Below are 26,052 nucleotides of genomic sequence, written 5' to 3'. Positions count from 1 at the left end.
TTTCTTTTGGGGGTGATGAAAAATGCTAAAAAATTAGATGTTGATGATGGCTACACAACTCTAGGAATACATTAAAAACCACTGAATTGAACACTTAGGGTGAACTGTATAGTACATGAAGTATATCTCAATAAATCTGTTTAAAAGGAGAAGGAGAAGCAACAACGCAGAATAATGAAACCAGTTACATTCAGGTGTTGGGTGGAACAAGGGGGAAAGGATACAGCAATGGGAATAGGATACAAAGGATGGAGGAAATAAACCTTTTTAAAAATAGTTCTTACTTGGGGAACCACATTAAAATCCATTAGCTTATAAGTTAATTCAATAAGAATGGGGAAGGATTTTCTAAAGCGAAATACAAATAAAAAGAAATAAAGCTGTGTTCTGAATTAAAAATATAACCACACTGAACACTAAAAGTTTGATAAGGAATAGGATGTTTACATAACATATAAATATATTTATATGATGCAGTGAGTACACAGAATCACTTCGACATTCCTGCCAAAAAGTCATAATCTGAACCTAACCATGAGGGAACAGACAAACTCAAATTGAGGAACTTTCTTCAAAAGTATCAAGGTCATGAAAAACAAAGAAAGACTGAAGAACTCTATCAGATTAAAGGCGAGTGAAGAGGGGCACTGGGTGGCTCAGTCAGTTAAGCGACCACCTCTCAATTTTGGCTCAGGTCATGGTCTCACGGTCATGAGATCTAACCCCACCTCAGGCTCTGTGATGGGCATGAAGCCTGCTTAAGATTCTCTCTCCCTCTTCTCCCTCTCTCTCTGCCCCTATCCTCCTCTCTCTCTCTCTCAAGTTAAACTTTTGTAAATAAATAAATAAATAAATAAATAAATAAATAAATAAATAAATAGAGAGTGAAGAGATAATGACAGTTAAATGTAACATATGACCCTGGACTGGATTCCGATTTAGAAAAACACATTAACCTTTTGCTAGAAATGGAACTACTAGCCTAACTGGAGAAATATGAATTAGGTCTACAGGTTAAGCAACAATACTGTATCAATGTTAATTTTCTGACTGGATAAACTACTATGGTCACCTAAGAAAACGTCCTGGTTTTTAAAAAATACACACTTAAGTATTTACGGGTGAAGGGGCATCATAGGTAATGTTAAGAGAAAAATGACATATAGGGAGAGCAAAAGAGAATGATAAAAGTTGACACTTGGGGAATCTGGGTGAAAGGTATATGGGAATTCTTTGTACAAATTTTGCATATTTTCTAGAAGACCGAAATTCTTTCAAAATAAAAGGTTCTTTTTTAAAAAGAAATAATGTTGCAATAATATACCTCCTGTTAGAACCTTAGTACCAAAGATGACAACTACATCAAAGGATTATTTTAAATACATAACTGAATAAATGAGAAAAGTCAAATCTTTCTAATGGAATTCCAAATGTAAGAAGACTATAGGAAACAGAAAATCATCATTAGAATACAGTAATAATTGCCACAGTCAAAATCTACCAGAATTTAATATTAGTGGTTGAAACTTTAAAGAGAAATAGGATATTTACACAACCTCTCAAGTTATCTCCCCTCCAAAATTTGTTAATTTTTTAACATATGTCCACAAATCCTTTGATACTCCTCCTTCCAGGATATGGAACTAAATTCCCCTCTTCATGAGTCTATATTGGACTTAGTGTCTAGCTGCTAACAAGTTGAGTATAAAAAAGAAAAAAGTAATAACTTACAGTGAGAAATCTGGCAGACTCTACCTTAACCAAGTGATCAAAGTCAACACCACCAGTAATAACTCATGCTGCTATCATGTACCCTCTGATATGATGTGATAAAGGCACTTCACATCTGTGGTATCTTCCTCAAATCCATAAGTCCAGTCTAATCATTAGAAAAACATTAAACCCAATTTAAGTGACATTCTACAAAATACCTAGTTAGAATTATTCAAAACTATCAAGGTCATGAAAAACAAGGAAAGGCTGATAAACTGCCATATAGATTAGAGCAGCTAAGGAGATGTGACAACTAAATGTAACGTGGTATCCTGAATTGTATCCTCAAACAGAAAAAGATTATTAGTGGCAAAACTGTTGAAATCCAAATAAGTCTGTAGTTTGGTATAACAATATTGTACTAACATTAATCTCTTAGTTTTGATAAATGGCCATGGTGAATTTATTCACCCTAATTTTACCCAAAGTAAGCTAGGTAAAGAGCATACAGGAACTGTCTATATACTGTCTTTGCAACTCTTCTGTAAACGTATAATAATTTCAATAAAAAGTTTTTTTTTAATAAATGAATTAACCAGTTTTTAAAAGATTATTTTGTAAATTAGAGTACTCTTGAAAATAAAGCTGAACCATTAAACTCAATCTCTAAACCAACTTATTGCAAGAATAAACTCAGCTTCAATTAAGTTACTCTGAAATAGACTATTACTACATGCTCATTGCATTTAATGATTTTTGGAGGGGGCATAGAGAAGTATGAAAGGTAACGAAGGAACTACTGTGTGTGGTAAACAAGATTTGGGAAGCTTACGGGGAACAGTTGGAAAAAGTGCTAAAATAAAATAAGAAGAGGTTTAAAAGATTAAAATTACCATTCCAATAGTATCCTAAGCAAACAGGAAATCTGGAAGGTTCAGTTTAGGATAACTACCGCAATAACATAAACAAAGGACCAGAAGGGGCTAGCAAAGTGTTAAGGGCTATCATAAAAGCCTATACCATAGGTTCCCAAACTTTCTGGGTTTAGAAGGCCCTTAATGTGTCAGTAATTTTTTCACAGGCCAAAGGAAACACCTAACCATTCTATTTATTAAGTAGTCAGGTCCAAACAACTTAAGAATATATGCCCTAACAACTCAACACCTGTGTTGGGCACTGCACAACATCTCAAACCTCAGAAGACACTGCCCTCCTCTTTCCTGTTCCATATATATATTTACATAGTACTTGCTTTTCATAATAGCAACTGCCAACACTCAGCTTTGTAAAAATATGGTATCAATGAAAGGATTGTAGCAATCCAATTTTAAAAATGAACTACCTCAAGTATAGTGTGTGTGGTTTCCAACACATGTTGCTGTCATTTCCCTCAAAATTCTTCCATCTTTTGGCACACCTGTAGAGTTCTCTGCAGTGCCTTCAAGGCCTCCTCAGTGTACAGTTTAGAAACTAAGACCTTTACAAAAGATGACAAAGGATATTGCCAAGACAGTAGCAACAGAAAAACTGGAGTAAGGGGCGCCTGGGTGGCTCAGCCGGTTAAGCACAGGACTTCAGCACAGGTTATGATCTCATGGTTTGTGGGTTTAAGCCCCGCATTGGGCTCTGTGCTGACCTGACTGCTCAGAGCCTGGAGCCTGCTTCAGATTCTATGTCTCCCTCTCTCTCTCTCTCTCTGCCCCTCACCTGCTTGTTCTTTCTCTCTCTCTCTCTCCCTCTCTCTCTCTCTCTCTCTCCCTCTCTCTGTCTCTCTCTCAAAAATAAACATTAAAGAAAGAAAGCAAGAAGGCAAAACTGGAGTGAGAATTGAGACATGCCTCAGAGAAAAAAAAAAGTCAGCAGATCCAGAAATGTTGCCTGGACATATAATAACTGTGCTAGCACTTGAGCAGTTCCAAAAATATAATAATAAAAATTATTGTATTATTAGCTATCCTCCAATAGTCCTTGCTTCTGTAGAACAGTCTTTTTTTTTAATGAACTAATAAACCTATTCAAATGTTTATATTAACTTGACAGCCTTACAGGTGGCATCGCTAAAGTACATTACTCTCACTTTTAACACACACACATATATTACAGAAACTGCTGAAAAAAAATTCAATTCAAATTTTCAACTCATTAACATTTCTAGAGTACCAATAGGAATTGTCATCCAGCATTTGCAAAACTTTACTTTAGACAGGTATCTGAGAAAGAATCATATATGATAGTTCTAAAACCTGGCTTGATGATGAATCTTAAGCAAGCAATCAGGGAACTCCTAAAATGACAGACTTGCCAGCACCATTCCCCATTTACAAGCTCAGACTTTCTAATGAGCATGGAAATCTCCATATTTGCAAAGTACCCAGAGATTCTGAAATCAGCTAGTTTGAGAGGAAATGACCAAAACAGCACTGTCCAGTAAAACTTTTTGTGATGATGGAAACGTTCCATACGTGCACTATCCAATATGGTAGCCCCTACTCACATGTGGTTAGTGAGCACTTGAAATGCGGCTAATGTGACTGAAAAACTAAAAAAAAATTTTTAATTTCATCAAATTTAAGTTTAGATGTAAATAACCACATGTGGTTAGTTGCTTCTGTACTGGACAGTACAGAACTTGATGATTTATTTTAAATATCCATTCTTATAAATTTTCCAAGTTGTACCTTTGATTTAAATTAGATGATCAGAAAACTAGGTAAAAACTTTATCCAGTTTAACAGTCTGAGTCTTTTGTAGGTGGAGACTTACCCAATGTCATACCCTTTTTTTTTTTTTTTCATAATAAAAATCCTCTTTGAATTAAGTTCTAAGAAAAGTCTCTGCAAAAAAATTTGGATATTTTCTTTAGCCAGAAGAAATACCACCTGAGTCAATGTGCCTCCCTTTTTGCCTTAGCTGCCAATAAATTCAGAACCAAGTCCGGTGTCCAGTGGTAACTTCTCTTAAGTGTCCAGTAACATGCATTCTCTGATCCTCAAGACTATCTCTGTTCTATTTATATCCCTAAATTAGTCAACATAGTGTTATTTTAAATTCTTAAGCAGACAAACTCTTTTGGACATGGGCAGAGTGTCAACTTTTAAAGTGATAACTTCTTTAATTAAAGTCAATGCTTTTATTGTTAATTGAGCTTTAAAGTCAATTTTTTAACTGTTTTCTCATTTAAAAAGTACTTTTAAAATAACAACACTAGGGTTAGTGACAAAAAGAGATATTTTAATGGAACAAATGTATTGAAGAAAATCTTTAGGTACTTATTAGCAAACCTGCCTGAAAATATCACTATAATAGTGACAAATAAGACAAACATAAACTAACATCCAGCTGTAATTCTATAGCCCCCATTTCACAAACTCAGTTCTACTCCTTTTATAAAATATGCAAAAGTCCTGATGCAGAATATGAACATCCCTACTGAGCATTCAGTTCAAAAAGCTTGTGCAATTTTTCCTTCAGTACACTGGCCTATTTTTATATCATGCAGGGAACTACTTCAGTAGCTCTTTTGTTGAAATTTTCCACAAAATTAGAACAAACACATTTGAAACATCAACAGCACATTTCTAGAAATGCCTAGTTTTAAGTTCTCTGAGCATCTAATTGCAAAACTAATGTGAAACTAAACTTAAATCGTCAGAGTAAAATTTCAAATAATCTCTTAAAATTTCATTTTAAAAATCAACCTTTGGGATGCCTGGGTGGCTCAGTCGGTTGAATGTCCAACTTCAGCTCAGGTCATGATCTCATGGTTTGTGGGTTCAAGCCCCACATTGGGCTCTGTGCTGACCTGACCACTCAGAGCCTGGAGCCTGCTTTGGATTCTGTGTCTCCCTCTCTCTCTGCCCCTCCCCCACTTGTGCTCTGTCTCTCTCTCTCTCTCAAAAATAAATAAAATGTTAAAAAAAATTTTTTTTTTAATCAACCTTTAAAATACATAAACCAAAGGGTGCCTGGGTGGCTCAGTCGGTTAAGTGTCCAACTCTTGATTTCGACGCAGGTCACAATCTCACGGTTTATGGGTTTGAACCCCGCATCAGGCTCTACACTGACATTGTGGAGCCTGCTTGGGATTCTTCATCTCCCTCTCTCTCTGCCCCTCCCTCACTCATGCTGTCTCTCAAAAATAAATGTATAAACTTAAAAACAAATACACAAGCCAAAACTTGATACCAAATTAAGGTAAGGGAATTTCATATTACTGAGAGATACAGTGTTCTAAATGGGATCATTAAAAAAATCATGACAGGGAAAAAAAATTCTTTAAGAAAACTTATCATAAAGAAATATATCCTAAATATCATAGTCACCATAGGACACACAAACAAATGCTGGCAAATTAATTCTACTTTAGATGAATTTAATTAGTTTCCTTAGCCATATTATTTAGTTGAAGTGATTATTAGAAAGTAAATAAAGTTATAAGAATGTGAACTGATTTGGGGGCACCTGGGTGGCTCAGTCAGTTAAGCATCTGACTCTTGATTTCAGCTCAGGTTATGATCTCACAGTTCTGTGAGTTCGAGCCCCACGGTGGGCTCTGTGTTGACAGCACAGACCCTGCCTGGGATTCTGTCTCTCCACCTCTCTGTCCCTTTCCTGCTGTCTCGCTGTCTCTCTCTCTCTCTCTCTCTTTCTTTCTCTCTCAAAAATGAATAAACATTAAAAACAAAACAACAACCAAAAAAAACCCCACATGAACTGATTTTGCTCCAGAGGCAAAGATAATGTAGTTCTTTTCCCCAAAAGCCAAAGTATTGCCAAAACTTAGTTAATTTTAGCACAGCACTTCTAGCATGCTCCCTGGTTTACTCCCACCCCTCATGTCACTCCAAACTTCTGTGCTAGTTCGTCTTTCTCTAACACTCTTAAGTGTTCAGGTTATAGTTTCAGTCTTCTTGCTTACTCTATCCTTTTGTCTAGATAGTTCTCTTCATCATTTATTGCTTAAATAATCAGATAATGACAATAATAACAATTGGTAACGTTTATTGAGTGCTTACTATATGTCAGGCACTATTCTAACCACTTTACAAGTATTATTTCACTTAATTGTCAAAACAACTTTATTAGTTTCATCACCATTTTACAGATGAAGTACTAAGAGGTTAAGTAATTCGTCCAAGATCACACAGTCAAAATATATTTTTGTACATACACAGATATAAATGTTCCTTAAAGCTATTGTAAAGTTTCTTTCTATAGCTGGAAGGCAGGCACTGTGGGCTCGCCTCCATTCTTATGCAGTTAGACTACATTAAGTTGAACTGATAGTTTGCAGGTTGGGCACAGAGAAAACAGAAAGGTACCAGACTCTAGATTCCACAAACAGTAGCGGCAAGTAACTCCAATGATTTAGAGCAGAGGACAGTAAACTTATTCTTAAAAGGCCAGAGTAAATATTTTAAACTCTGCAGCCACCCAGCTGTGTAGCAACTATTCAACTCTGCCATTTTAGTGTGACAGCAGCTATGGACAAATGGGCATGGCCATATTCCAATAAAACTTTATTTACAAAAGAAACAGCCTGGACCAGGCCAAAGTGTGCCAACAATCTAGAGGCTACTGAATCTGGTGTGGAGGCAACTGTGATATAAGCACTACAATATCAAATTATGGCATAAAGTATCCTCACTATTTTCCTTAAGTAACCTACAATCGAACTTTTATACAGCTGAATTTCACATGTAATAAATATTTAAAATCTGGATAAAATACATGTATCAATTCCAGTTTAAAAAAAAAACAGTCCACAAACACTAACATAAAACTGCTAACAAAGTAACATACCAATTGTTATCTACTAAAGTTAAATCTACCTTTGACAATTTATCACATGCAAAAGAAGACTGGGCTATTTCCTTTCAAGGAATAAAGGGTTCAAGATCCACATAACTTGTAACATGAAGTTCTGCAAAGTAAAACTTTCTGCCTTACCTCTCCCCTCATTAAAATTTTAGCACCTGTCTTAACCATTTCTCCTGCAATTAGTCTTGGCAATTTCAAGAGCCAGAGAGGCCATTTGTCCCACACTTTAGCCTATAAATTCCTTGACTAACCTCTTCACTCCCAAAAATCTTTTCCTCCATTCCTTCAATCACCAACTGCCACTGTCGCACCCTAACAGCTATAATCTTATAGTACAAAAGATGACCCATTCAAATATAGAAGAAATTCCACTTAATTTATTTTTTAAAAAAGAAAATTAAGGTATACTCATATTTAATGTATATGGAATATTAATTAAAAACATATTGAGGGGGCACCAACGTGGCTCAGTAGGTTGAGTGTCTGACTTCAGTTCAAGTCATGATCTCATTGTTCGTGACTTTCAGCCCTGCACTGGGCTCTCTGTTGTCAGTGTGGAGCCCACTTCAGATTCTCTGTTCCCCTCTCTCTCTGCCCCTCCCCCATTTGTGCTCACTCTCTCTCTCAAAAATAAATAAAACATTAAAAAAACATATTGAGGATGTATGCTTATTTATATATTTTTTTAGATTTTATTTATCTCTACACCCAATGTGCGGCTCAAACTTACAACCCCAGGATCAAGATTAGCATGCTCTACCAACTGAGCCAGCCAGGCACCCATGTGCTTATTTTTTTTTTTCAACGTTTATTTATTTTTTGGGGGGGGGACAGAGAGAGACAGAGCATGAACGGGGGAGGGGCAGAGAGAGAGGGAGACACAGAATCGGAAACAGGCTTCAGGCTCCGAGCCATCAGCCCAGAGCCTGACGCGGGGCTCGAACTCACAGACCGCAAGATTGTGACCTGGCTGAAGTCGGACGCTTAACCGACTGCGCCACCCAGGCGCCCCTGTGCTTATTTTTTTTAACTGATAAGCAAACGTGATCCAGAGGACACTACAACCTTTATCTCATCATTACCTTTAACCAATTCCTCCACAATCAAACATCTCGCTTTTTTCCAGTTCATTCACTCTGGTAACTCAACCCCAACAACTATTCAACCTCCTGAACATATCAAAAGCATTACCCTCTTCACTTTTTCATTGACCATCCCACCGTTCATGTCCTTATTTTCCTCCTTTTCCATCTCATACTCCATGGTGCATCACTATAAGCATTCCTGTGCATTCACTCTCAATTTCCTCACCCTTTTTTCTCTCAGTTATGCATTCATGACAAAACCCAACCCTGATTACATCCGACTCTGCCTATTCTATGCCTGAACCCAAATAAGGAACATAGCTCAATTAAAATATGCAACTTGCTGGTTGCATTCATTTTAAATTTAAGACCACAAAGTTAAGAAGGTCCCAGCACCACGCAGCAATCTTTCTACATTTCCCTAGTCAATTCTTGTTTTGACAATACCTCCTCTCTCCTTAATCCTTCAACACCTGTCACCTCCCTCTCAGCTGATGACCCCTAATATTACTTCCCTGAGAAAAGAGAAGCCAACAGAAGAGAATGTCCACACCCTCCTGCACCAAATCTACCAACCTACCTGCTTCTCTACCCGTGTCATCTGCCTTCTCTCCTTATAACAATGAATTGTTCCTGCTTCTACTCAAGTTCAACCTTTCCACTTGGGTACTGGATCCTGTTCCTGTTCTCATATTCAAGGACTTTTCTCCTGAAGTTACCTCGTCTCCCAGCACACCATCAGTTTTTCCTTCTTTACCAACCATTTCCATCAAGCATTCCAATATGGTGCAAATCTTCCACGTGAAACATAAACCTTGACTCCTTGTCTCTCTCCAGCTATTCCTTAGTTCTCTGATTTGTAGCAAAATTCTCTATGAAAAGTATCTACATTGATCATATTTACCTCCTTTCTCCTACCCCAATCTAATCATGCTTTTATCCCTACCTGTCCACTGAAACTATTTCTCAAAGTCACCAGCTCTCTCCACCTTGCCAAAGCCACTGTCATCTTGCTCAACCTCTCAACAGTATTTGACACAGTTAAACGCTACCTTCCTGATACATTTTGCACTTGGTTCCTCAGAGAATAGTCTCCTAATTTTCCTCCTAACTTACTAATGCTTGTTTTTCAGGCTCCTTTGCTGGCTCTTCCTCTTCTTACCTTCCTCTATATGTTGAAGTGTCCCAAGGCTCAGTCCTCCATCATCATAATCTATATTAACACCACAGGAAATTTCCTATAGCCCCATTGTTATAAATTCTATCTATTTACTAAGAGACTCCAACCTCTTCTCTCTCCTGGTCTCAAGATTCTTGTAATTAACTGCTTAATTAAATCTCCACCTGGATGTCCCATACTTTAAGAAAAGCAAAGCCAATTCTTGATTTCCCCTTCATGCCAAACCTTTTCCTCTCCAGGTGTTCCCCATCCCTATAATTTACATTACATTCATCTGGTTGTTCAACCAAAAGTCTACAGTCCTTATTGATCCATCTCTGACTTTACATCATATCTAATCCATCACTAAGTCCTGTCAACAATTCCTTCAAAAAATTTATTTCCATTTACATGGGTGTATACATTTACCAAAACTTACTGAACTATACACTTAAAAGTGATGCATTTTATTGTATGCAAAAGTGTAAGGTACACCTCAGTAAAATGTGGTGTAAATGTATGTTTGTTACCTGCATATATCTGCCCATTTCTCACCACCTCCATCACTACCTCCTTGCTACTTGGACTACTGCAATAGCCTCCTAATTAGTATCCCTGCTTTCATTTTTACTCATGACAATTCGTATTCCACAAGGCATCCAGAATAATCTTGTTTTTTAAAATTTTTAATGATTATTTGTTTTTGAGAGAGAGAGAGAGAAAGCAGGGAGAGACAGAGAGAGATGGAGACACAGAATCTGAAGCAGGCTCCAGGCTCTGAGTTGACAGCAGACAGCCCAAAACAGGGCTCAAACTCATCACCTGAGCCAAAGTCAGATGCTCAACCAACTGAGCCACCCAGACACCCCCAGAATAATCTTTTTAAAATGTTTATCACATTATATCACTTCCCTGCCCAAACTTCTCCAATGGTTTCCTATACACTTAAAATCCAAAAGCGCTCAAGGCCATACATTATCTAATGCCTACCTACCTCTCAGACCTCACCTCTTTATCATCCTTCCTTTGTTCTACTGTGTTCCAGACACAATGGTCTTCTATACACTCCTAAAACACACTAAAACAAACTTGTGTCCAATTATTTTTTCTTTTTTTTTAAATGTACTTCAAAAGTAGGTTCTTTACACAAAAGCTGATGTACCTCTAACTCACTCCATTAAATGGTCAACAGAGAAATGCTTGCTGAAGCCATCCAAAGAAGTGGATCTGAATGAGTATTTATTAATGTAATTTGGCCTTCATAAACTCAAGTCAATACTTAAAGTACATGCAACATTCTAATGTCCAACTGGAAAACTAAACTGGATCAGTTACAGAAAGACTGGAACATCAGATTAGGAGTTTACATTTTATCTAATAGGCCAGCATCACAAACTTAAGCACTAGGAAGAACTGCTTTTTTTTAACTTTTCAAATCCTGAGATCACAAAGAGGTATAAAGCAATGAAGAAAATGAGAAGTTACTTTCAGGGATACATACATACATACATACATACTACACACACACACACACACACACACACACACACACACAGTTTTTGTACCTCTAGAATTTTGAGCCATGTGATATTACCTCTTTTTAAAATAAATTATAATTAAATATATATTTAAAAACAGAAAAAAGGAATCTTTACATGACATGGAAAATCAGAAGCAAATGTATTTCTGCCTTTTTGGGAAAAGTTTATAGTACTTTAAGTACTTTTTGAATGCCATAACTAACAATTAAATAAAATAAAAACCTAGATAAAATATATTCATATATGTAGATGATACAGACACACACACAAAATACAATATATGCTCATACATAATGGTTCACATCATGTATTGGGGAGCTCCTACCACAACTGAGTTCTGTAACCTAAATTATCATAACCACAACTTGCCAACTTTCAAGTAGTTTCCTTAAATACCTGAATAACTGCTGAGAGCTCATACAGTGAAGACTTTCCTCAGAATCTAAAAGCCTACAAATGATGAAAGAACCAAATAAGAAATAAACTAAGAAAAAAGCACAGTCTCTTTCCCTCAAACTCATCTCCAGTGGCCAGTCTCACAGCTTCATCAATTAAGTGAGATTAATAATTAAATGACTTGGGAACAACAATAAAAGTAGGAGATATAAACCCTTAACATCTCCAAATTTGCTAGAGCCTCTACGTGGCAATCAAGGGGTGATGAGGAATAGGACCTCACAGTATAGTGCCCTTCTCTAAGATGAATAAAAGTCATTCAGGTTTTTGTTCTTGACCTAAGTTCTAGAACCACTACACCATGAAAGAATCAGGAAGTGGACTCACACCCCATCAGCCAGAGCAAAGGTGAAATATTGTAAGACAAGAGAGAAAAGAACTTTGAGAAAGCAGAAGCCCCAAATCCTCTAATCTATAGAATCCATCCTTTGATCAAAGGTAAAGTACTGTGAGTTTGCTCATGGCCTAGATCTAAAAAAAGATCCTTAAACTCTTACCTTCATCCTGTTATCTGGCATGTCCAGGCTCATACCGTATGGTCATGACAACAGAACAGGGGAAACATTCTCCTTGCCTTAATCACAGAAATAACACATTCTCCCTTGAAAAACATATCCTGATTCCCATGACCCCCTAATCTCAAGTTTCATCTTTATTCCTTGAGTTTCAAATTCATGCAGAAGTCAGTGTATTTTTAATATACTTTATCCTGGAGTCATGAGGACACTTGGTAAGGTTGAAAACATTATTTTAAAATACTGGCTCTTGGGGTGCCTAGGTGGCTCAGTCGGTTAAGTGTCCTAGGGTCATGGGATTGAGCCATGCGTCTGGCTCCACACTGAGCGTGGAGCCTGCTTATGATTCTCTCCCCCCACCCTCTAAAAGAAAATACTGCTTCTTAAACTTTAACATGCATACCGTGTGACTCAGTAGGTCTAGGGCAAGGTCTGAAAGTCAGCAGGTCTAACAGGTGGTCCCAGGTGTTGCAAATGCTCCTACTTCTCAGAAAACATTTTAAATAAGAAGGTTCTAAAAGGCAATAGAACCTATATACATAGGTTACCTCCAAAGACACAATCCCAATGGAATGCTATCTGTTCTTTTCATAGTTTATTCCTTCTTCCCTATACCAGATCTATTTTCTTATCCTCTCAACACTTGTTTACCTTCCATGTGACTACTATAAAATTGAAAAGTCTAGAACATCCAAATATTTCTAGTGTTAAAGCCATTTCCTATCATAAAGACCTAATTTAATAGGTATACCATAATGGCCATCCCTAAAAATGATCAAGCCATCTATTCATCTGTAATCAAGTTAAATTTTCATTCGTTCACATTGAGACACATTAACAATAACTTACACACTTCTCAAGGGAAAAAAAATCAGCGATGCTGCAAACTATAGGGAAGAAACGGATTTTGTTTTTTGTGGACGTTTTAATGTTTATTTTGAGAGAAAGAGAGTGCATGCAGGGGAGAAGCAGAGAGAGAGATGGGAGAGAATCCCAAGCAGGCTGCACACTGCCAGTGCAGAGCCCCACATGAGGCTTTATCTCATGAACCATGAGATCATGACCTGAGCCAAGATCAAGAATCAGATGCTTAACCGACTGAGCCACCCAGGCACCCCAAGAAACTGATTTTGTAACTAAAGAATCACCTGATGTGTTCTACATCCTTAAGAAAAGACTCAAATTTAACCATCATAAAGGTGATACTCCCAGTATACTGCCCAGTTAAAAAATACAATGAGGATCTTCCTCATTCCTAGTTTGGTTACCAGTACCCAGTCTTCCAAACCAGAAACTTGAGTGTCAATCTAGGCCTTTCCCTCTCCTTCATCCCCATCTGTTCCAGACTCCTGACTGAAATGACCATCAAGTCCTATCTATCTGGTGTCCTAAGTGTTCCTCCAGTCTATTCTATTTCCTTTGCACTGCCCTAGTCTTAGCCTTTTTCCTCACCTTACCTACTGCAACAGCTACCCTGACATTGCTGCCTCCAGTTACCCTTTCCACTATGATACCTACTCCACACTATTATCCAAGTGATTTTTCCAAAATGCAAACCTAATGTATCTTCCGCTCAAAACTTTTTACTATGTCCCCCACCCATCACCCACAGAATAAAGTCCAAGGCACATATAATGGTCCAAGCACTTAACTTTCCATGATTGGAATCCTGCCTGCCTTTCAAGCATCATATCCCACTGCACTCCCCCTATCCTGCACTTTAAGCCCCATTATTATCAAAATACACTGCTTGAATTTCCAGCACATCCCATGCTATTTAATTCCTCCAAGCTTTTGCATAGGCTGTTGCTTCAGGCTAGAATATCCTTCATCTCTTCTCCCTTGGCTTTCTGGCCAACTATTATGAATCTTTCAAAACCCAGTTCAGATCCCAGGAAGCCATCCCGAGACCATACCCTCTTCTCTTAAAGAATTATTTCCTCCACTGCCAACTTTGTAAGTAATAATAGAATTTACTGGGCATTTACTATGTGCCTGACACTGTTCCAAGCAGTTTACAGGTATTAACTCATTTAATCTTCACAATAATCTCTCCTATGAAACGGTACCATTATTTCTTTTGCAGATACGGAAACTAAATCACAGAGAAATAAATAACCTGTCCCCAAGCATACCAACTGTTAAATGATGGAGACAGATGAAAATCCCTACATCATACATATTTGTATTACTATTCCTATCAGAGTGAAGTTATTTACACGACTGTCATCACCATGGACTGTGAGCTCCTTGAGGGTAGGGATTATGTCATATTCAACTCTCAAGCCACAGTGCCTAGTGTAAAGTAGGTAATTAGTGCATGCATTTCTTGAATTGCATATAAAATAACATTCCTTACAAGTTCGAGAACAAAACACTCAGAAACTAGTTTCCAAATATTCAAATATGCTATAAGAGTTCTAGAATAGAGCAAGTTATTTCTTTCATGGAATAAAAAGGATGTCAAAAAGAAAGGTAATACAGACGTGAGATTACAGTCCTTGTGGACAATGAAATAGACTTATGTAGCAATAATACTACATAAACACTGAAATCAAAACCCAAAGGACCATTTGCTTCAGATTAACTTTTTTTCACTTACTAAATAAGAATTCTTGCTTACCATTCAAAGCAGTGAAAAGAAAGCCCTAAATTTACTTTGCTCAAGTAGAAAGAAGCAAATCATACCCCAGCACTACTAATTGCTTCCTTAAGTCTGGCCAAGAAATGTATCCCATTAGGCAATTAAAATAAAATACAGTTGCCTGACTAAGCATATAACAAAAGAATTTCTAAGGTTGTATGGGCTAGCATTACATTATTCAAATAATGAAAAATTATTTATTTTAAGCCAAGAAAAATGAAAAATCAAGAACAAAATAAAATCGATCATCACCACCCCAAAGGAATATAGATTTCCATATTAAAACACGTACAGGTTACAATAAAACATATGCATGTTTACAATATTCAATAGTCATTCTTTAAACCTCCTTCAAATTATAAAAAAACCAAAGTTTTGCTAACACTAATGATGAAAGACCTCAAGACCAAATCAACTGTACTTAGTAAGCTCTCACAGTTAGTCCTCTGAGCCATACTAAAGTGCAATAATTAAAACCCATAGGGATGGTACCAGCAGTAACAGTGCATACCACGATACTTGTTAGAGTAATCTGTACCCTGCACAGCTTGTACACACTCGTGCACTACAGAAAGGTAAATCTGCTGTCAGAAGAAGCAGAGTTTAGGCCACACGGAGTTTAGGCCACAACACAGGAAACTCTACCCCCAGACATGTCTTACCATTTCTTGGTACACTCAACCATCAACTCCTGGTAGGAGGCCACAAACTGGAACTTGGATGCATGTTTTCCCACACGCTGCAGTCTCTTCCAAACTGAAGCCATGATGAGCAGTCACTTGAGCAGTTCTGGGTTAGCAACACAGCAGCTTTAACAAAGCAGAGGGCCCAAAGGAAAGGAGCTTTGCATGTATGTCTGTACTTTAAAAAAACCTCAACTACGACTTGAAATGATGTTTGGGGTCCATAAGTCTTCTCCCTGTTTCACAGGGTAAATCCCATCTTAGATGAATGGCCCAGTCAAGAACAGTATGATACACATGACAGGATGAATGAGAGGAGGTTCCCTCATGAAGACATCACCATTCCACCTCAGGGGCTATATTATGTGTATTCTGGAGGACTGAAAAGCAAAACAAAGAGAAATATATGAGAGAAGCTTGAGGAGTGACTAACCACCCAGGTTAGATAACACTGCAACAGACAACCTCAGTTCTCCGCATGTTTTTCAAACAATGAAACAAAACACCAACCTCAAAAGCCAGTAACATCAAGGATGCAAGACGTCAAGGAAGAAATTACAATTCACACCGAAGACGTAGAGCAACACATCAGGTAATCAGCATCAACAACAATCGAGAAACCCAAGTCGGGGCCCTACCTCCCCCTCCTAGCATCTCAGAAGGGCGAGCAGAGCGGGAAAGTCTAGGGATGCTGTTTAATGTCCACCGGCAGTCAGAGGGAGGAGTGGAACATTTTTAAATAAACTTTGTTTTTCAGCCGATAATTAATAGCCTCCAGTCTTTGAATATGTGCTTGGAACAAATTAAGGAGCAAGGAGGAATGCTGTTGTTCAGTCAGAGGAGGGAAATGGATGGGAAAAGAGGAGTGGAGGGAAATCTCAAGGCAGAGGGAGGGCAACGTCCGGGCTCCAGGCCACTTGGGCTCTCCACCTTTGCTGCCAACCGGAGGGAAATGGAAACTCCTGCCTGGGCGTGAAGCAATGACCAGCGGGGCAAGTGCACAGTATGGGGTGCGGTGCCTCCCTCCCCCATCCGAAGGGAACAGTCCTCTAGAGCCTCCTCTTCTCACGCACAGAGCCCAGACCCCTGCCCCACAGCGGTGGCAGGCGGTAGCTCGCCCACGGTCCCTGTCACCCAGGCGATGCCTGAAGACCCCAGCCCGGTCCCCGAGCCCCGTCCCCGCCGAACGTCCACTCCCGCCCCCTCCTCACACCTCTAATCCCGCTGTCGGGCTGAGTCTGGCCCCGTTCCCTCCTCAGCGCCGCTCCTCCGTCGCCGCCGCAGCAGCAGCCGCCGCCGCCGCCACCGAGTCCTCCATCCCCGCCGGAGCCACATGGAACAGCCGAGCCAGCCGCGGCGCTCGCGGGAGCCGGGGTCTGCAGCCCCTCAGGCGGACGGCGCGCCTCACGCCCGCCCCCTCCCGGACGCAGTCGCCCCGCGACCGTCCCCCACCCTACAAAACCCTGCCAGAGCCGCTGCTCAGTGCCCAGCAACCCCTCCCCCGCCTTCCTCCTCCGCCACCATCATCATTACCTCCCCCGCCGCACCTCTCACACTAACCCTACCCACGGCAGCTCAACCTCCGTCCGCCCCGCCGCCATTGGCCGGGCACCACGCGTGCCCCGCCCATCTCGGTGGGCGGGCCTTTGAGCGGCGGGGGCACTTCATTGGCCAATCTGGGTGCCCATAAAAGGAGCTCCACCCCCCAGCTTTGGAGGTGTTTTTCCCCCAGCCGAAACGCGGCGCACAGTCCATCCACCCTTTTTAAAAAAAAAAAAATTGGAATCCACCAGGGACGATCCCGCCCACTCCTCTGATTGGCTTGGAGAAAGAAACGATAGGCGGGAGGAGTAAGGAGTGTTTATAGTGACCTGGAAGATGGTTGATTAAACTGGATGTCCGTCAAAGGTGCGCTGGGTGCCGGGCGGGGTTTCTGGCTCGACTCAGTGAAAGTAGAGCCCGGTCTGGCTTCGCTGTAGCTGTGGGCAGTACGGCTGCTGTGGTTTTCTCTCTGGTACTCTCCTGTCCCCACCCTAGGAGCTGGGTGCGCCTTCTCCGCCACTAGCAGCTAGGCTGTTTGCGCACACGGCCTTGGTTTCACCCGATTCCTCCTGGGGGTTTTCCTCTGACAAACTGGAGTAATGACCCTGCCAACGCACGCCTAACATTCAGTGTACTGTTCCTCAACGGGATTTGGAAACAGTATTTACACTGCAATTTCTTCTTGTTCTGATTCTTCAACATTTCTTTGAATCTTGGTTTCTTTTTTCTTCTCTTCTCCCTCCTCCTCCCCTTCTTCTTCTTCTTCCTTCTCCTCCTTCTTCTCCTTCTCCTTCTCCTCCTCCTCCTTCTCCTTCTTTCCCCCCTGTGGTCTTTTTCCCTTGTAAATGACTCGGGAGTGGCTGGCATATAAAAAGGGTGGTTATAGGCAAAGAAGAGGATGAAATAACCCAAGCAGAGTGTGAGGGCAGGGACACTTAACCTTGTTAAAAAGAGCCAAGGACCTTTCTGAGAATTTGATGAAAGCCGAGAATTTGATGAAAGCTACAGACACTCTCCCAAGGAGGAAAATATATCCTATCATAAAACACAAAAATTTGCTTTCAATTTTGGGTAGTTCATAGACCCCTGGAGTAGAGAAAGAGGGCAAAGAATGATATTGGAGGAAAGGGGATCCCAACATTTAAGGAATAAGCAGAGTAAAGTGGAAAAGAGACTGAGGAGGAATAGTCAGAGAAGTAGGAGTACCCTGTAAGCAATCACCATATAGTATGAAAAAAGAAAGGGTAACTACCATGAAAAGAAAATAAACAAGTTGGGTCCCCGAAACAATTAAGAGCCATCGTTAATCTCACTAAGGATGGAGAGCAGAGTGCTTGGACAAAATACCTTAAAAGGTATCAGGATCTAGGGACGGACTCTTTGAAGGACAGGACAGGAGGGCAATGGTGAGAGTTGATCACATCTATATACACAAGCAGAGCAAGAAAAAGGAGAGAGGGACTGAAGAATCAGGAGAGATGGGGAGACAGGTCTTGAATCCAGTATCTAATTATATTTCCTTTTTCAATAAAGAAATTAATCTAATAACACCACAAGAACACAATGTGCACTTTACAGAAAAGAACATAGATATCATGTATTTTGCTACAGTCTTAACTTTAAAATATTAAGATAACCATAATATTTATATTGATTCTTATTTTCTGTACATCTGAGAGTTCTCATGTGTCCTTCCTGAGTGGTTTACTAAGTCACTACAACCTACAGCCATTATGATCTCATATAGTGATATATTCTGCATCATTAACAGACTTTAAGTGTATCGGGTTTTTTTTATGACTAATTTATAGAAATGGTCATAAACTATTTTAATCTAAGTTGCCCTTCAGGAACAACCCACATGATGATCAGGAGGGTTTTGCATCCCATTTATTATTGTTCTTCAGAACTTTCCAAACTTTCTTATGTGGTCAACCTGGTTTCATTTAGTACTCTTTCCCATCTTCGGAGGGGGGTGGGGAGAGATTTTATTGTAGAGAAATTATCTTAAAAGCAATCTATTTTAAATACATGTCTTTTCTTGAGGAAGAAGAAGAAGAAGAAGAAGAAGAAAAAAAAAAAAAAAAAAAAGAACCAAGAAGGAGAAGGAGTATATAGGGCCCCTAAAGAATCTTTCTCAAGAGACTGAGAAAGAATTTCTTACAGGACAGCTTTTATTTTTGGAGAAGTATTTTTCCTGGATGTAAACTCTTCTTTTTCATTCTAGTTGCACAGATGGCTAAGAAGAGATCAAGGTTCAAAATGAAGAAATTAAGAGCAGACCTTGACATTGTTCTGCTGCTGAGCTCAAGTTCATAAGCTAGCTCCTAAAGTCTCCACCAAACAGCTTTTTCTCTCATAACTTTTTTTTAATAACCTGTTTGCTAACCAAATTTATTGAAGAAACTTTCTTACAGAATATCTTAAGATTTTTTTTCATCTGCTTAGCTAAAAATTATTGAAACCAACTGAGTATTGATCATATTAAATACAATTAATAGTACATAAAAGATACAGTCCCTATTCTCAAGGAGTTTTTCATAAACAGGTGTTTAGCATGCAAGAAAATAACGCAAATTAACCTCTCTGAGTCTTGACTTCTTATTCTGGCAAACAAATAACCATGCCTGCCTTTCTGGGATGTTGAGAAGATGGAAGATATGTAGGTAAAGTACTTGATACATAGTAAAACAGTCACTAAATGGTAATTAATAATGTACACCATTGTGTTTGGTAGCGAACATAAACAGTCAAGAAAAAAACAACCAGTATTCAAGAATACTTGAGCAATACTTAGTTGCTGCCAAACATAGCTACCTCAGGACTAAAGAAATAGTGCATTTAACATTATTCCTTTCCCATCGTCTCAGTGATTAACAAGACCAGAAAACCAATAACTTATGTGGGCTCGAGATTTTATGATAATTACTATAAATTCACTTACCCTCAATTCTCATGACCACCTTTCATGCCATATATTAGTTGAGATCTTTTGGCATGCTGGAAGTTACCTTTTTCTTAAAGCCCCCATTCTCCCTACCTACCGGTGTGCAAATCCTTCTGACCCTCTCCCGCCCTTCCACACAAGAACTACACCTCAAAGCCTTTTCTAATCCCTACTTACTCCAGTCTTGATTTATCATTTCCTTCCATCTCAGACTTAAGCTGCATAATAGACCTGTGGATGTATGTTACTTTAACTGTCCTGTTCATTTGACCCAGGTGTTGACTGCAAAATTTTATAAATAGATTTTTACTTCACAAAATATTCAACATTTAAAATAATTTTGAGGGGCGCCTGGGTGGCTCAGTCGGTTAAGCGTCCGACTTCAGCTCAGGTCACGATTTCACACTCCGTGAGTTCGAGCCCCACGTCAGGCTCTGGGCTGATGGCTCAGAGCCTGGAGCCTGCTTCCAGTTCTGTGTCTCCCTCTCTGCCCCTCCCCCGTTCATGCTCTGTCTCTCTCTGTCTCAAAAATAAATAAACGTTAAAAAATAAATAAATAAATAAAATAATTTTGATTTTGCCTTTAAATTTCATCAAGATCACAGTGAAGACAGAATACAAAGAAATAAGTGGAAATCCCAAAAATTTCTATCTTCTTTGCCATGACACTTTTGAAATCATAGAAAGTATTTTCCTTGAAGCAGCTTTGCTAGTCACCGTTTCAGAAACCTCCAAAATGGAGATTTTAGTCCACGAAATGCAACCAAAGGCTTGAATTATTGTCATTCCTGATGATAAAATTTTTATCTTTAGGTTTTACAGTTTTTGCAGTAAAAATTGTCAGACATATTACTGCAGGATTTAACTACTAATAGAACTTATCTGTGCCTTAGTCATACTAATAAGATTTACTCCCAATAATAGCACTGCAGGTTTTTGCATTGTTTTCCAGTTACCATAGCAGTTATACTATATACAACATTCCTGCAATCTTTAACTGCTAATGAAATTATTTCTTTTAAATCCACAGTTAACAGATTTACTCCTGACAATCCTACAGCAGTTCTTATGTCCTAAAAATACTCATTGTGGCAGGCTAATACTTTAAAATATTAATTGATGGTTTCTGTAGTAGTTGTTTTTCCATGTACTTCTTTTTATCGTATGGCCTTTCTCCTCCTAGACTCTACCCTGATACACCCTCAGCATCACACCCACCCTCATTTAGGCTGGTCTTTGCTCATTGTTTCAGGAAAGGAATATAACAGAATGCAGAGAAACAGGGAACTTTTCCCTGGCTTTTGAGTTTCTAAATCCTAGCCCTTTAGGGAGCAATGAAATGGATCCTATTAGAGACCTACACTGTTCAGTATGATAACCTCTAGCCACAGGTGACTATTGAACACTTGAAATACGGCTAGTTCAAGTTGGGAAAGTTGAGATGTGCTGTAAATATAAAATATACACCAATATCAAAGACTTATCATGTAAAAAAAAAAGAGTGGAATATATCTTATTCATAGTTTTATATTGATTACCTGTTGAAATTATAATATTTTGGATATATTGGGTTAAATAAAAGACATTAAAAATTAATTTCACCTGTTACTTTACCATGTTAATATTGTTACAGGAAAAATTTAAATTATACATGTGGCTTGCATTATATTCCTATTGGATAGTGTTGCTATAGACAATAGTGAAACTTCCTTTCATAGAGATGAGAAGTGGATTTCCTGAACTGGAAGGGGAAGAAGAATTGGGAGGAAAATATTGAGAAGCTAGATGCTGGTGGGTCCTTAGGACAGTAAGTCCTAGTCTCACTCTACTCTGGCACAAGTTGTGGAGAGGTGCAGTTGAAATAGCAGGATCTATCTATGGAATCTGAGATCTGAGAGAGAGAACTCAACATTCTTTTTCCTTGTTAGAGCCAAAGGGAGGTGGCAAGACCCCAGAGAGAAGAAAAAGCTGAACTATGTGTCTAGCCCAGCCCAGACTTTAGAGTACAATTCAATAGAACTTTCTGTGATGAACAAAATGTTCATCGTGTCCAATATAGTAGCCTCTAGTCACTTGGGGTTATTAAGCACTTGAAATGTGGCTAGTGTAACTGAGAAACAGGAGTATTAATATTTAATCTTAATTAATTTAAATGTAAATAGTCGCATGTGACTGGTAACTACCATAATGGACAGTGAAGCCTTACATAGTACCATGAATGTTCTGAAAACCCAACACAATGATTTCCAGACACCCAAAAGGGTGCAGAGGGAACAGAAACCAACAGACCTAAAGGGGCCTTGTTGATAGACCAAGATTGACCCAGCAGCAATGTGTGGGAATGACTGCTATTGAGGAAGGATGCAGATTGGAAACCTTGGGAGAGCCAGCATGGTAGAGGAGGAGCAAGGATCAAATGCTCAACCCGCTTCCTCTAATACTATGTAAACCCCTTCAATTTAGATGCAGTCGCTGACAAAGTGACTGTGATTAAGTGTCTGCCACCCCTTGTGAAATCAGAGCTTGAAACAGAAATTGAGTTATAGAAAAATGAAATTATATTTCTTGAAAACAAGATTTTTTTAGATTGAGATTTGTACCTGCTATAAAACCTCAAATAATAATTCTAACAAAATACTTTTAAATTAATATTTATTCTTTTAAAAAACAGTCTTTCTTTCTTTATCATAGAACCCAAGTTCTTTGGTTGAAAGCTTAGAAAAGCTGCATCAGAAAACCATCTTTCAGGGGCACCTGGGTAGCTTGGTTGAGCATCGGAATCTTGATTTCAGCTCAGGTCATGATCCCAGGGTTTGTGGGATTGAGTACCCCGTTGGTCTCCACTCTGAGCATGGAGCCTGCCTGGGATTCTCTCTATATATCCCTCTGCCCCTCTCTCCCACTTATTCTCTCTCTCTCTCTCTCTCTCTCTCTCTCTCTCTCTCTCTCTCTAATTAAAAAAACAAAGCAAAACAAAATAAAACAAACAAACAAAAAGCTTAAGGGTGCCTGGGTGGCTCTGTGGGTTAAGCATCTGATTTTAGCTCAGATCATGATCTCACAGTTCATGGGTTAGAGCCCTGCGTTGGGCTCCACACTGCTAGTGTGCTTGGGATTCTCTCTCTCTTCCTCTCTCTCTGCTCCCCACCCTCCACTGTGCTTTTTTTCTCTCTCTCTCAAAATAAACTTAAAAAAAATTTTTTTTAACTTAAAAAAATGAAGAAAACCATCTTTCAACTAAAAAGAGGGTATCCTTTTGTTAAATTATTTCCATGCTAGTTTCCCATGAACAAGTCATGCAGTTAGTCATAACGAAATTTTGTACATTGAACCTGAGATGACACTAATTCCAGGACCTAATTTGCATCCTAAAAAACCAGTTTTGTCTAGTTCTATAGCTTCTAGGAAAGACTAACCTGGGTTGGTAGAGACAGAGGAGCATCCTTAATGGCCTTGAAATTCAGATAGAGACAGATGCGAGTCTGTAGAGACCATCCTTTGGTGATTCAGTAGGTCTGACTTCTATTGTTAATCCGGAGCAGTATATTGAATGATGAGAAGGCTCAGAAATCCTCAAGAATGATTACAGGCATTAATGATATTCAAAAGGTGGAGACTCAAAATGCTAGCAACACCACACAGACATTAAGCATTTGGGTGGATGACAACCATAAGCATATTTGGCCCAGCTATCCTAATGTGGAACAGCTAAATACAACTTTGACTCTAGAGTACCCTTGCTGGTCTGCACCATTCTCTTGGTCTGATCCTTCAAATTACTTGAGATAATTTTTGGATAGTGAAGTCACAGTGCACAAATACTGTGTACGTGAAAGCAGGTGCAGTTATGAGATATTTACACATCACAAATAAGTGGGCCATTACTAGAGGTATTGCAACAAAGGTCTGAGTTGGAATTAGGAGCCATTTCCGAGAAACCTTTTGCTAAATTCAGTAAATCTATCTCCTATAAAATCAGTAGAGATTCCTGACCAAGATTTATTGGCCATTTCCCATGAAATGTAAAGAATCTTTGATGAATCATAAACAGTAGAATAACCTCTGCTTCTTTTCTTCTATGTTTTAAAAAATTGGAATAAATGCTAGGTAACCAGAAACAGCATCCAGCCAGTGTTTTCCTCTGAATAATTCCTAGATGACTATATTTAATGTGAACAAGATAATAAAATTAACATCTTCTGAAATAATAAGGTTAGACAGGAGAGGCAAAGGAAAAGCAATAGGAATTCACAATCTGGGAGGGCATTGAATACCCACCATGTGGTGTTAAATCAGAGCATTTCCATCTCAAACAGTGCAAAAAAAAAAAAACAGCAAGCTGAAATCAGGCAGAACCCCACTTACCAGGGCATTAGGCATGGGCCAAAGGAAAGAAGCCCTCTTGTAGAAGCTTGTCCCAGATGAGTAGAAATGGAAAATGAACCCAGCTTTCAGAGGGCAAAACTCATGCACAGTTTGGGCAATCTGCTTAAGCAAGCTGAAGTAAAAAAAAAATTCCAGGCCAAGGGTAATAGCATAGAGCCAGAGAGAGCTGCAGTATCATTCCAGATCTCTCTTTTTACAGCAAATCACCAAATTAGTGACGAGGCTTACAGAGAGCAGAACATAGCCTGCTAGCAAAAAGGACTTTGTGAGATGTGCTGGACATTTCTTCATATTTTGTAGCAACTTTTGGATGCTATTTTTAAATATTCCCGATAATGAATCACTGATATTTTTCTCCAAAAAAAGAAAGTCAACAGTTGTGCAAGAGTTAAGTTTTTGTGCCACAGTTCAATCTTCTAAAAAATCCTGGTATCTTCAACATTAAAAACCATGACATCTGATCCCTGAAATAAATGTAGTCTATCTTAGGTATTGAATATAGCGCTAAGCTACACTTGGTGTGAAATAATTATCTGGCATTATCAGAGTCCCATTTCTCATTTCAAAAACTTGTATGTGCACCCTTCCCCTGATAACAAGTATTATATACCTCAGTGTAGAAAACAAGAATGTTGTACTTGTGCGTCTTTCTTCACACAACATATACTAAAAAGACGTATATTTAAAGGTCATAGCTTGATCATCTTTAAAATATTCACTCTGTCCTCAAACAACTGAAGCAAAAACAGAAGCCTATTGATGACTGCTGAACTTCTTTTATTCTTATAATAACATACCTCCTAATTACTCACAAAGCTACCTTATACATGCCTCTTCTCCAGCTTTACACGCCAGTTTACAAAATAATTACCCAAATCTTGCAGTTGGTTGTCAATAATGAATTAGGGTAACTTGTTGAGTACTTCTTCATATATGTCATGCTGGAAAGTGAATGATGATAGTAACTGCTCTTCAACATTATGTGCTATGCACATGTGCAATGCCCAGGAATGTTTTTGATCAAATAGTTTTGCCAATAGTTCCTTCTGCTTTCTCATATTAACATCTTATTAATTTTCAGCTGATTTTGTAAGCTTTAAGGCAACAATGTAACTTGTACCTAGTTTTGCTACAGAGAGTACAACTTTGAATAATAGTTTTAAGATTTTGATTTTCTTTGATGATATTTTTACTAAAAAATTCATTTATTCATTAATAACTTGTGAATAACTACTAAGCTCAAAGCATTGTGCTAAGTATTGGGAATGTAGCACATCAACAGATAAAATCCCTGCCCTCATGGAACTCACATTCTGCATCAGTTAGAAACCATTATTAAATATTTGCGTTAGAAAAATCTCAGTTGATAAAAGGCCACACTATGCTTCGTTTAACAATGACAAAAAAAAGCTAACTGAGAAAAATGTTATAAGAGACAATGCACTGGGGACTAACAATAGAAAGCCCACTCAATGAAATTTAGTTTTCAGATACTTATTGTTGTACTTCCAATTTACATATTTATTTCCTGTACAAAGTCACATATAGATTTGTCACAGCT

At 38.7% G+C, this 26,052-nt stretch overlaps 1 protein-coding gene across 16 annotated transcripts in view; it reads right to left on the bottom strand.

Moving 5' to 3' along the window:
• The window catches only part of EHBP1 (EH domain binding protein 1), a 361,935-nt gene that overhangs the window by 314,451 nt on the left and 21,432 nt on the right, over positions 1-26,052 (bottom strand). For 3 of the 16 annotated variants that reach the window (XM_045446196.1, XM_045446200.1, XM_045446204.1), the window contains exons 1-2: positions 16,830-17,230; positions 15,596-15,996 (exon numbers count right to left, since the gene is read on the bottom strand). The exons of 1 other annotated variant lie outside the window; for it this stretch is intronic. In XM_045446196.1, the coding sequence (XP_045302152.1) occupies positions 15,596-15,699 (104 nt within the window). In that variant the 5' untranslated portion in view covers positions 15,700-15,996; positions 16,830-17,230. Of the gene's footprint in view, positions 1-15,595; positions 15,997-16,829; positions 17,236-24,470; positions 24,759-26,052 lie in introns of those variants that run through there. 12 more of the 16 variants (XM_045446197.1, XM_045446203.1, XM_045446205.1 and 9 more) reach the window with 10 other exon arrangements.

This window comes from Leopardus geoffroyi, chromosome A3 (assembly GCF_018350155.1).
Source record: "Leopardus geoffroyi isolate Oge1 chromosome A3, O.geoffroyi_Oge1_pat1.0, whole genome shotgun sequence".
NCBI lineage: Eukaryota > Metazoa > Chordata > Mammalia > Carnivora > Felidae > Leopardus > Leopardus geoffroyi.
The sequence above is the reverse complement of the archived record's forward strand: the minus strand, read 5'-3'. Positions and strand labels throughout refer to the sequence as shown.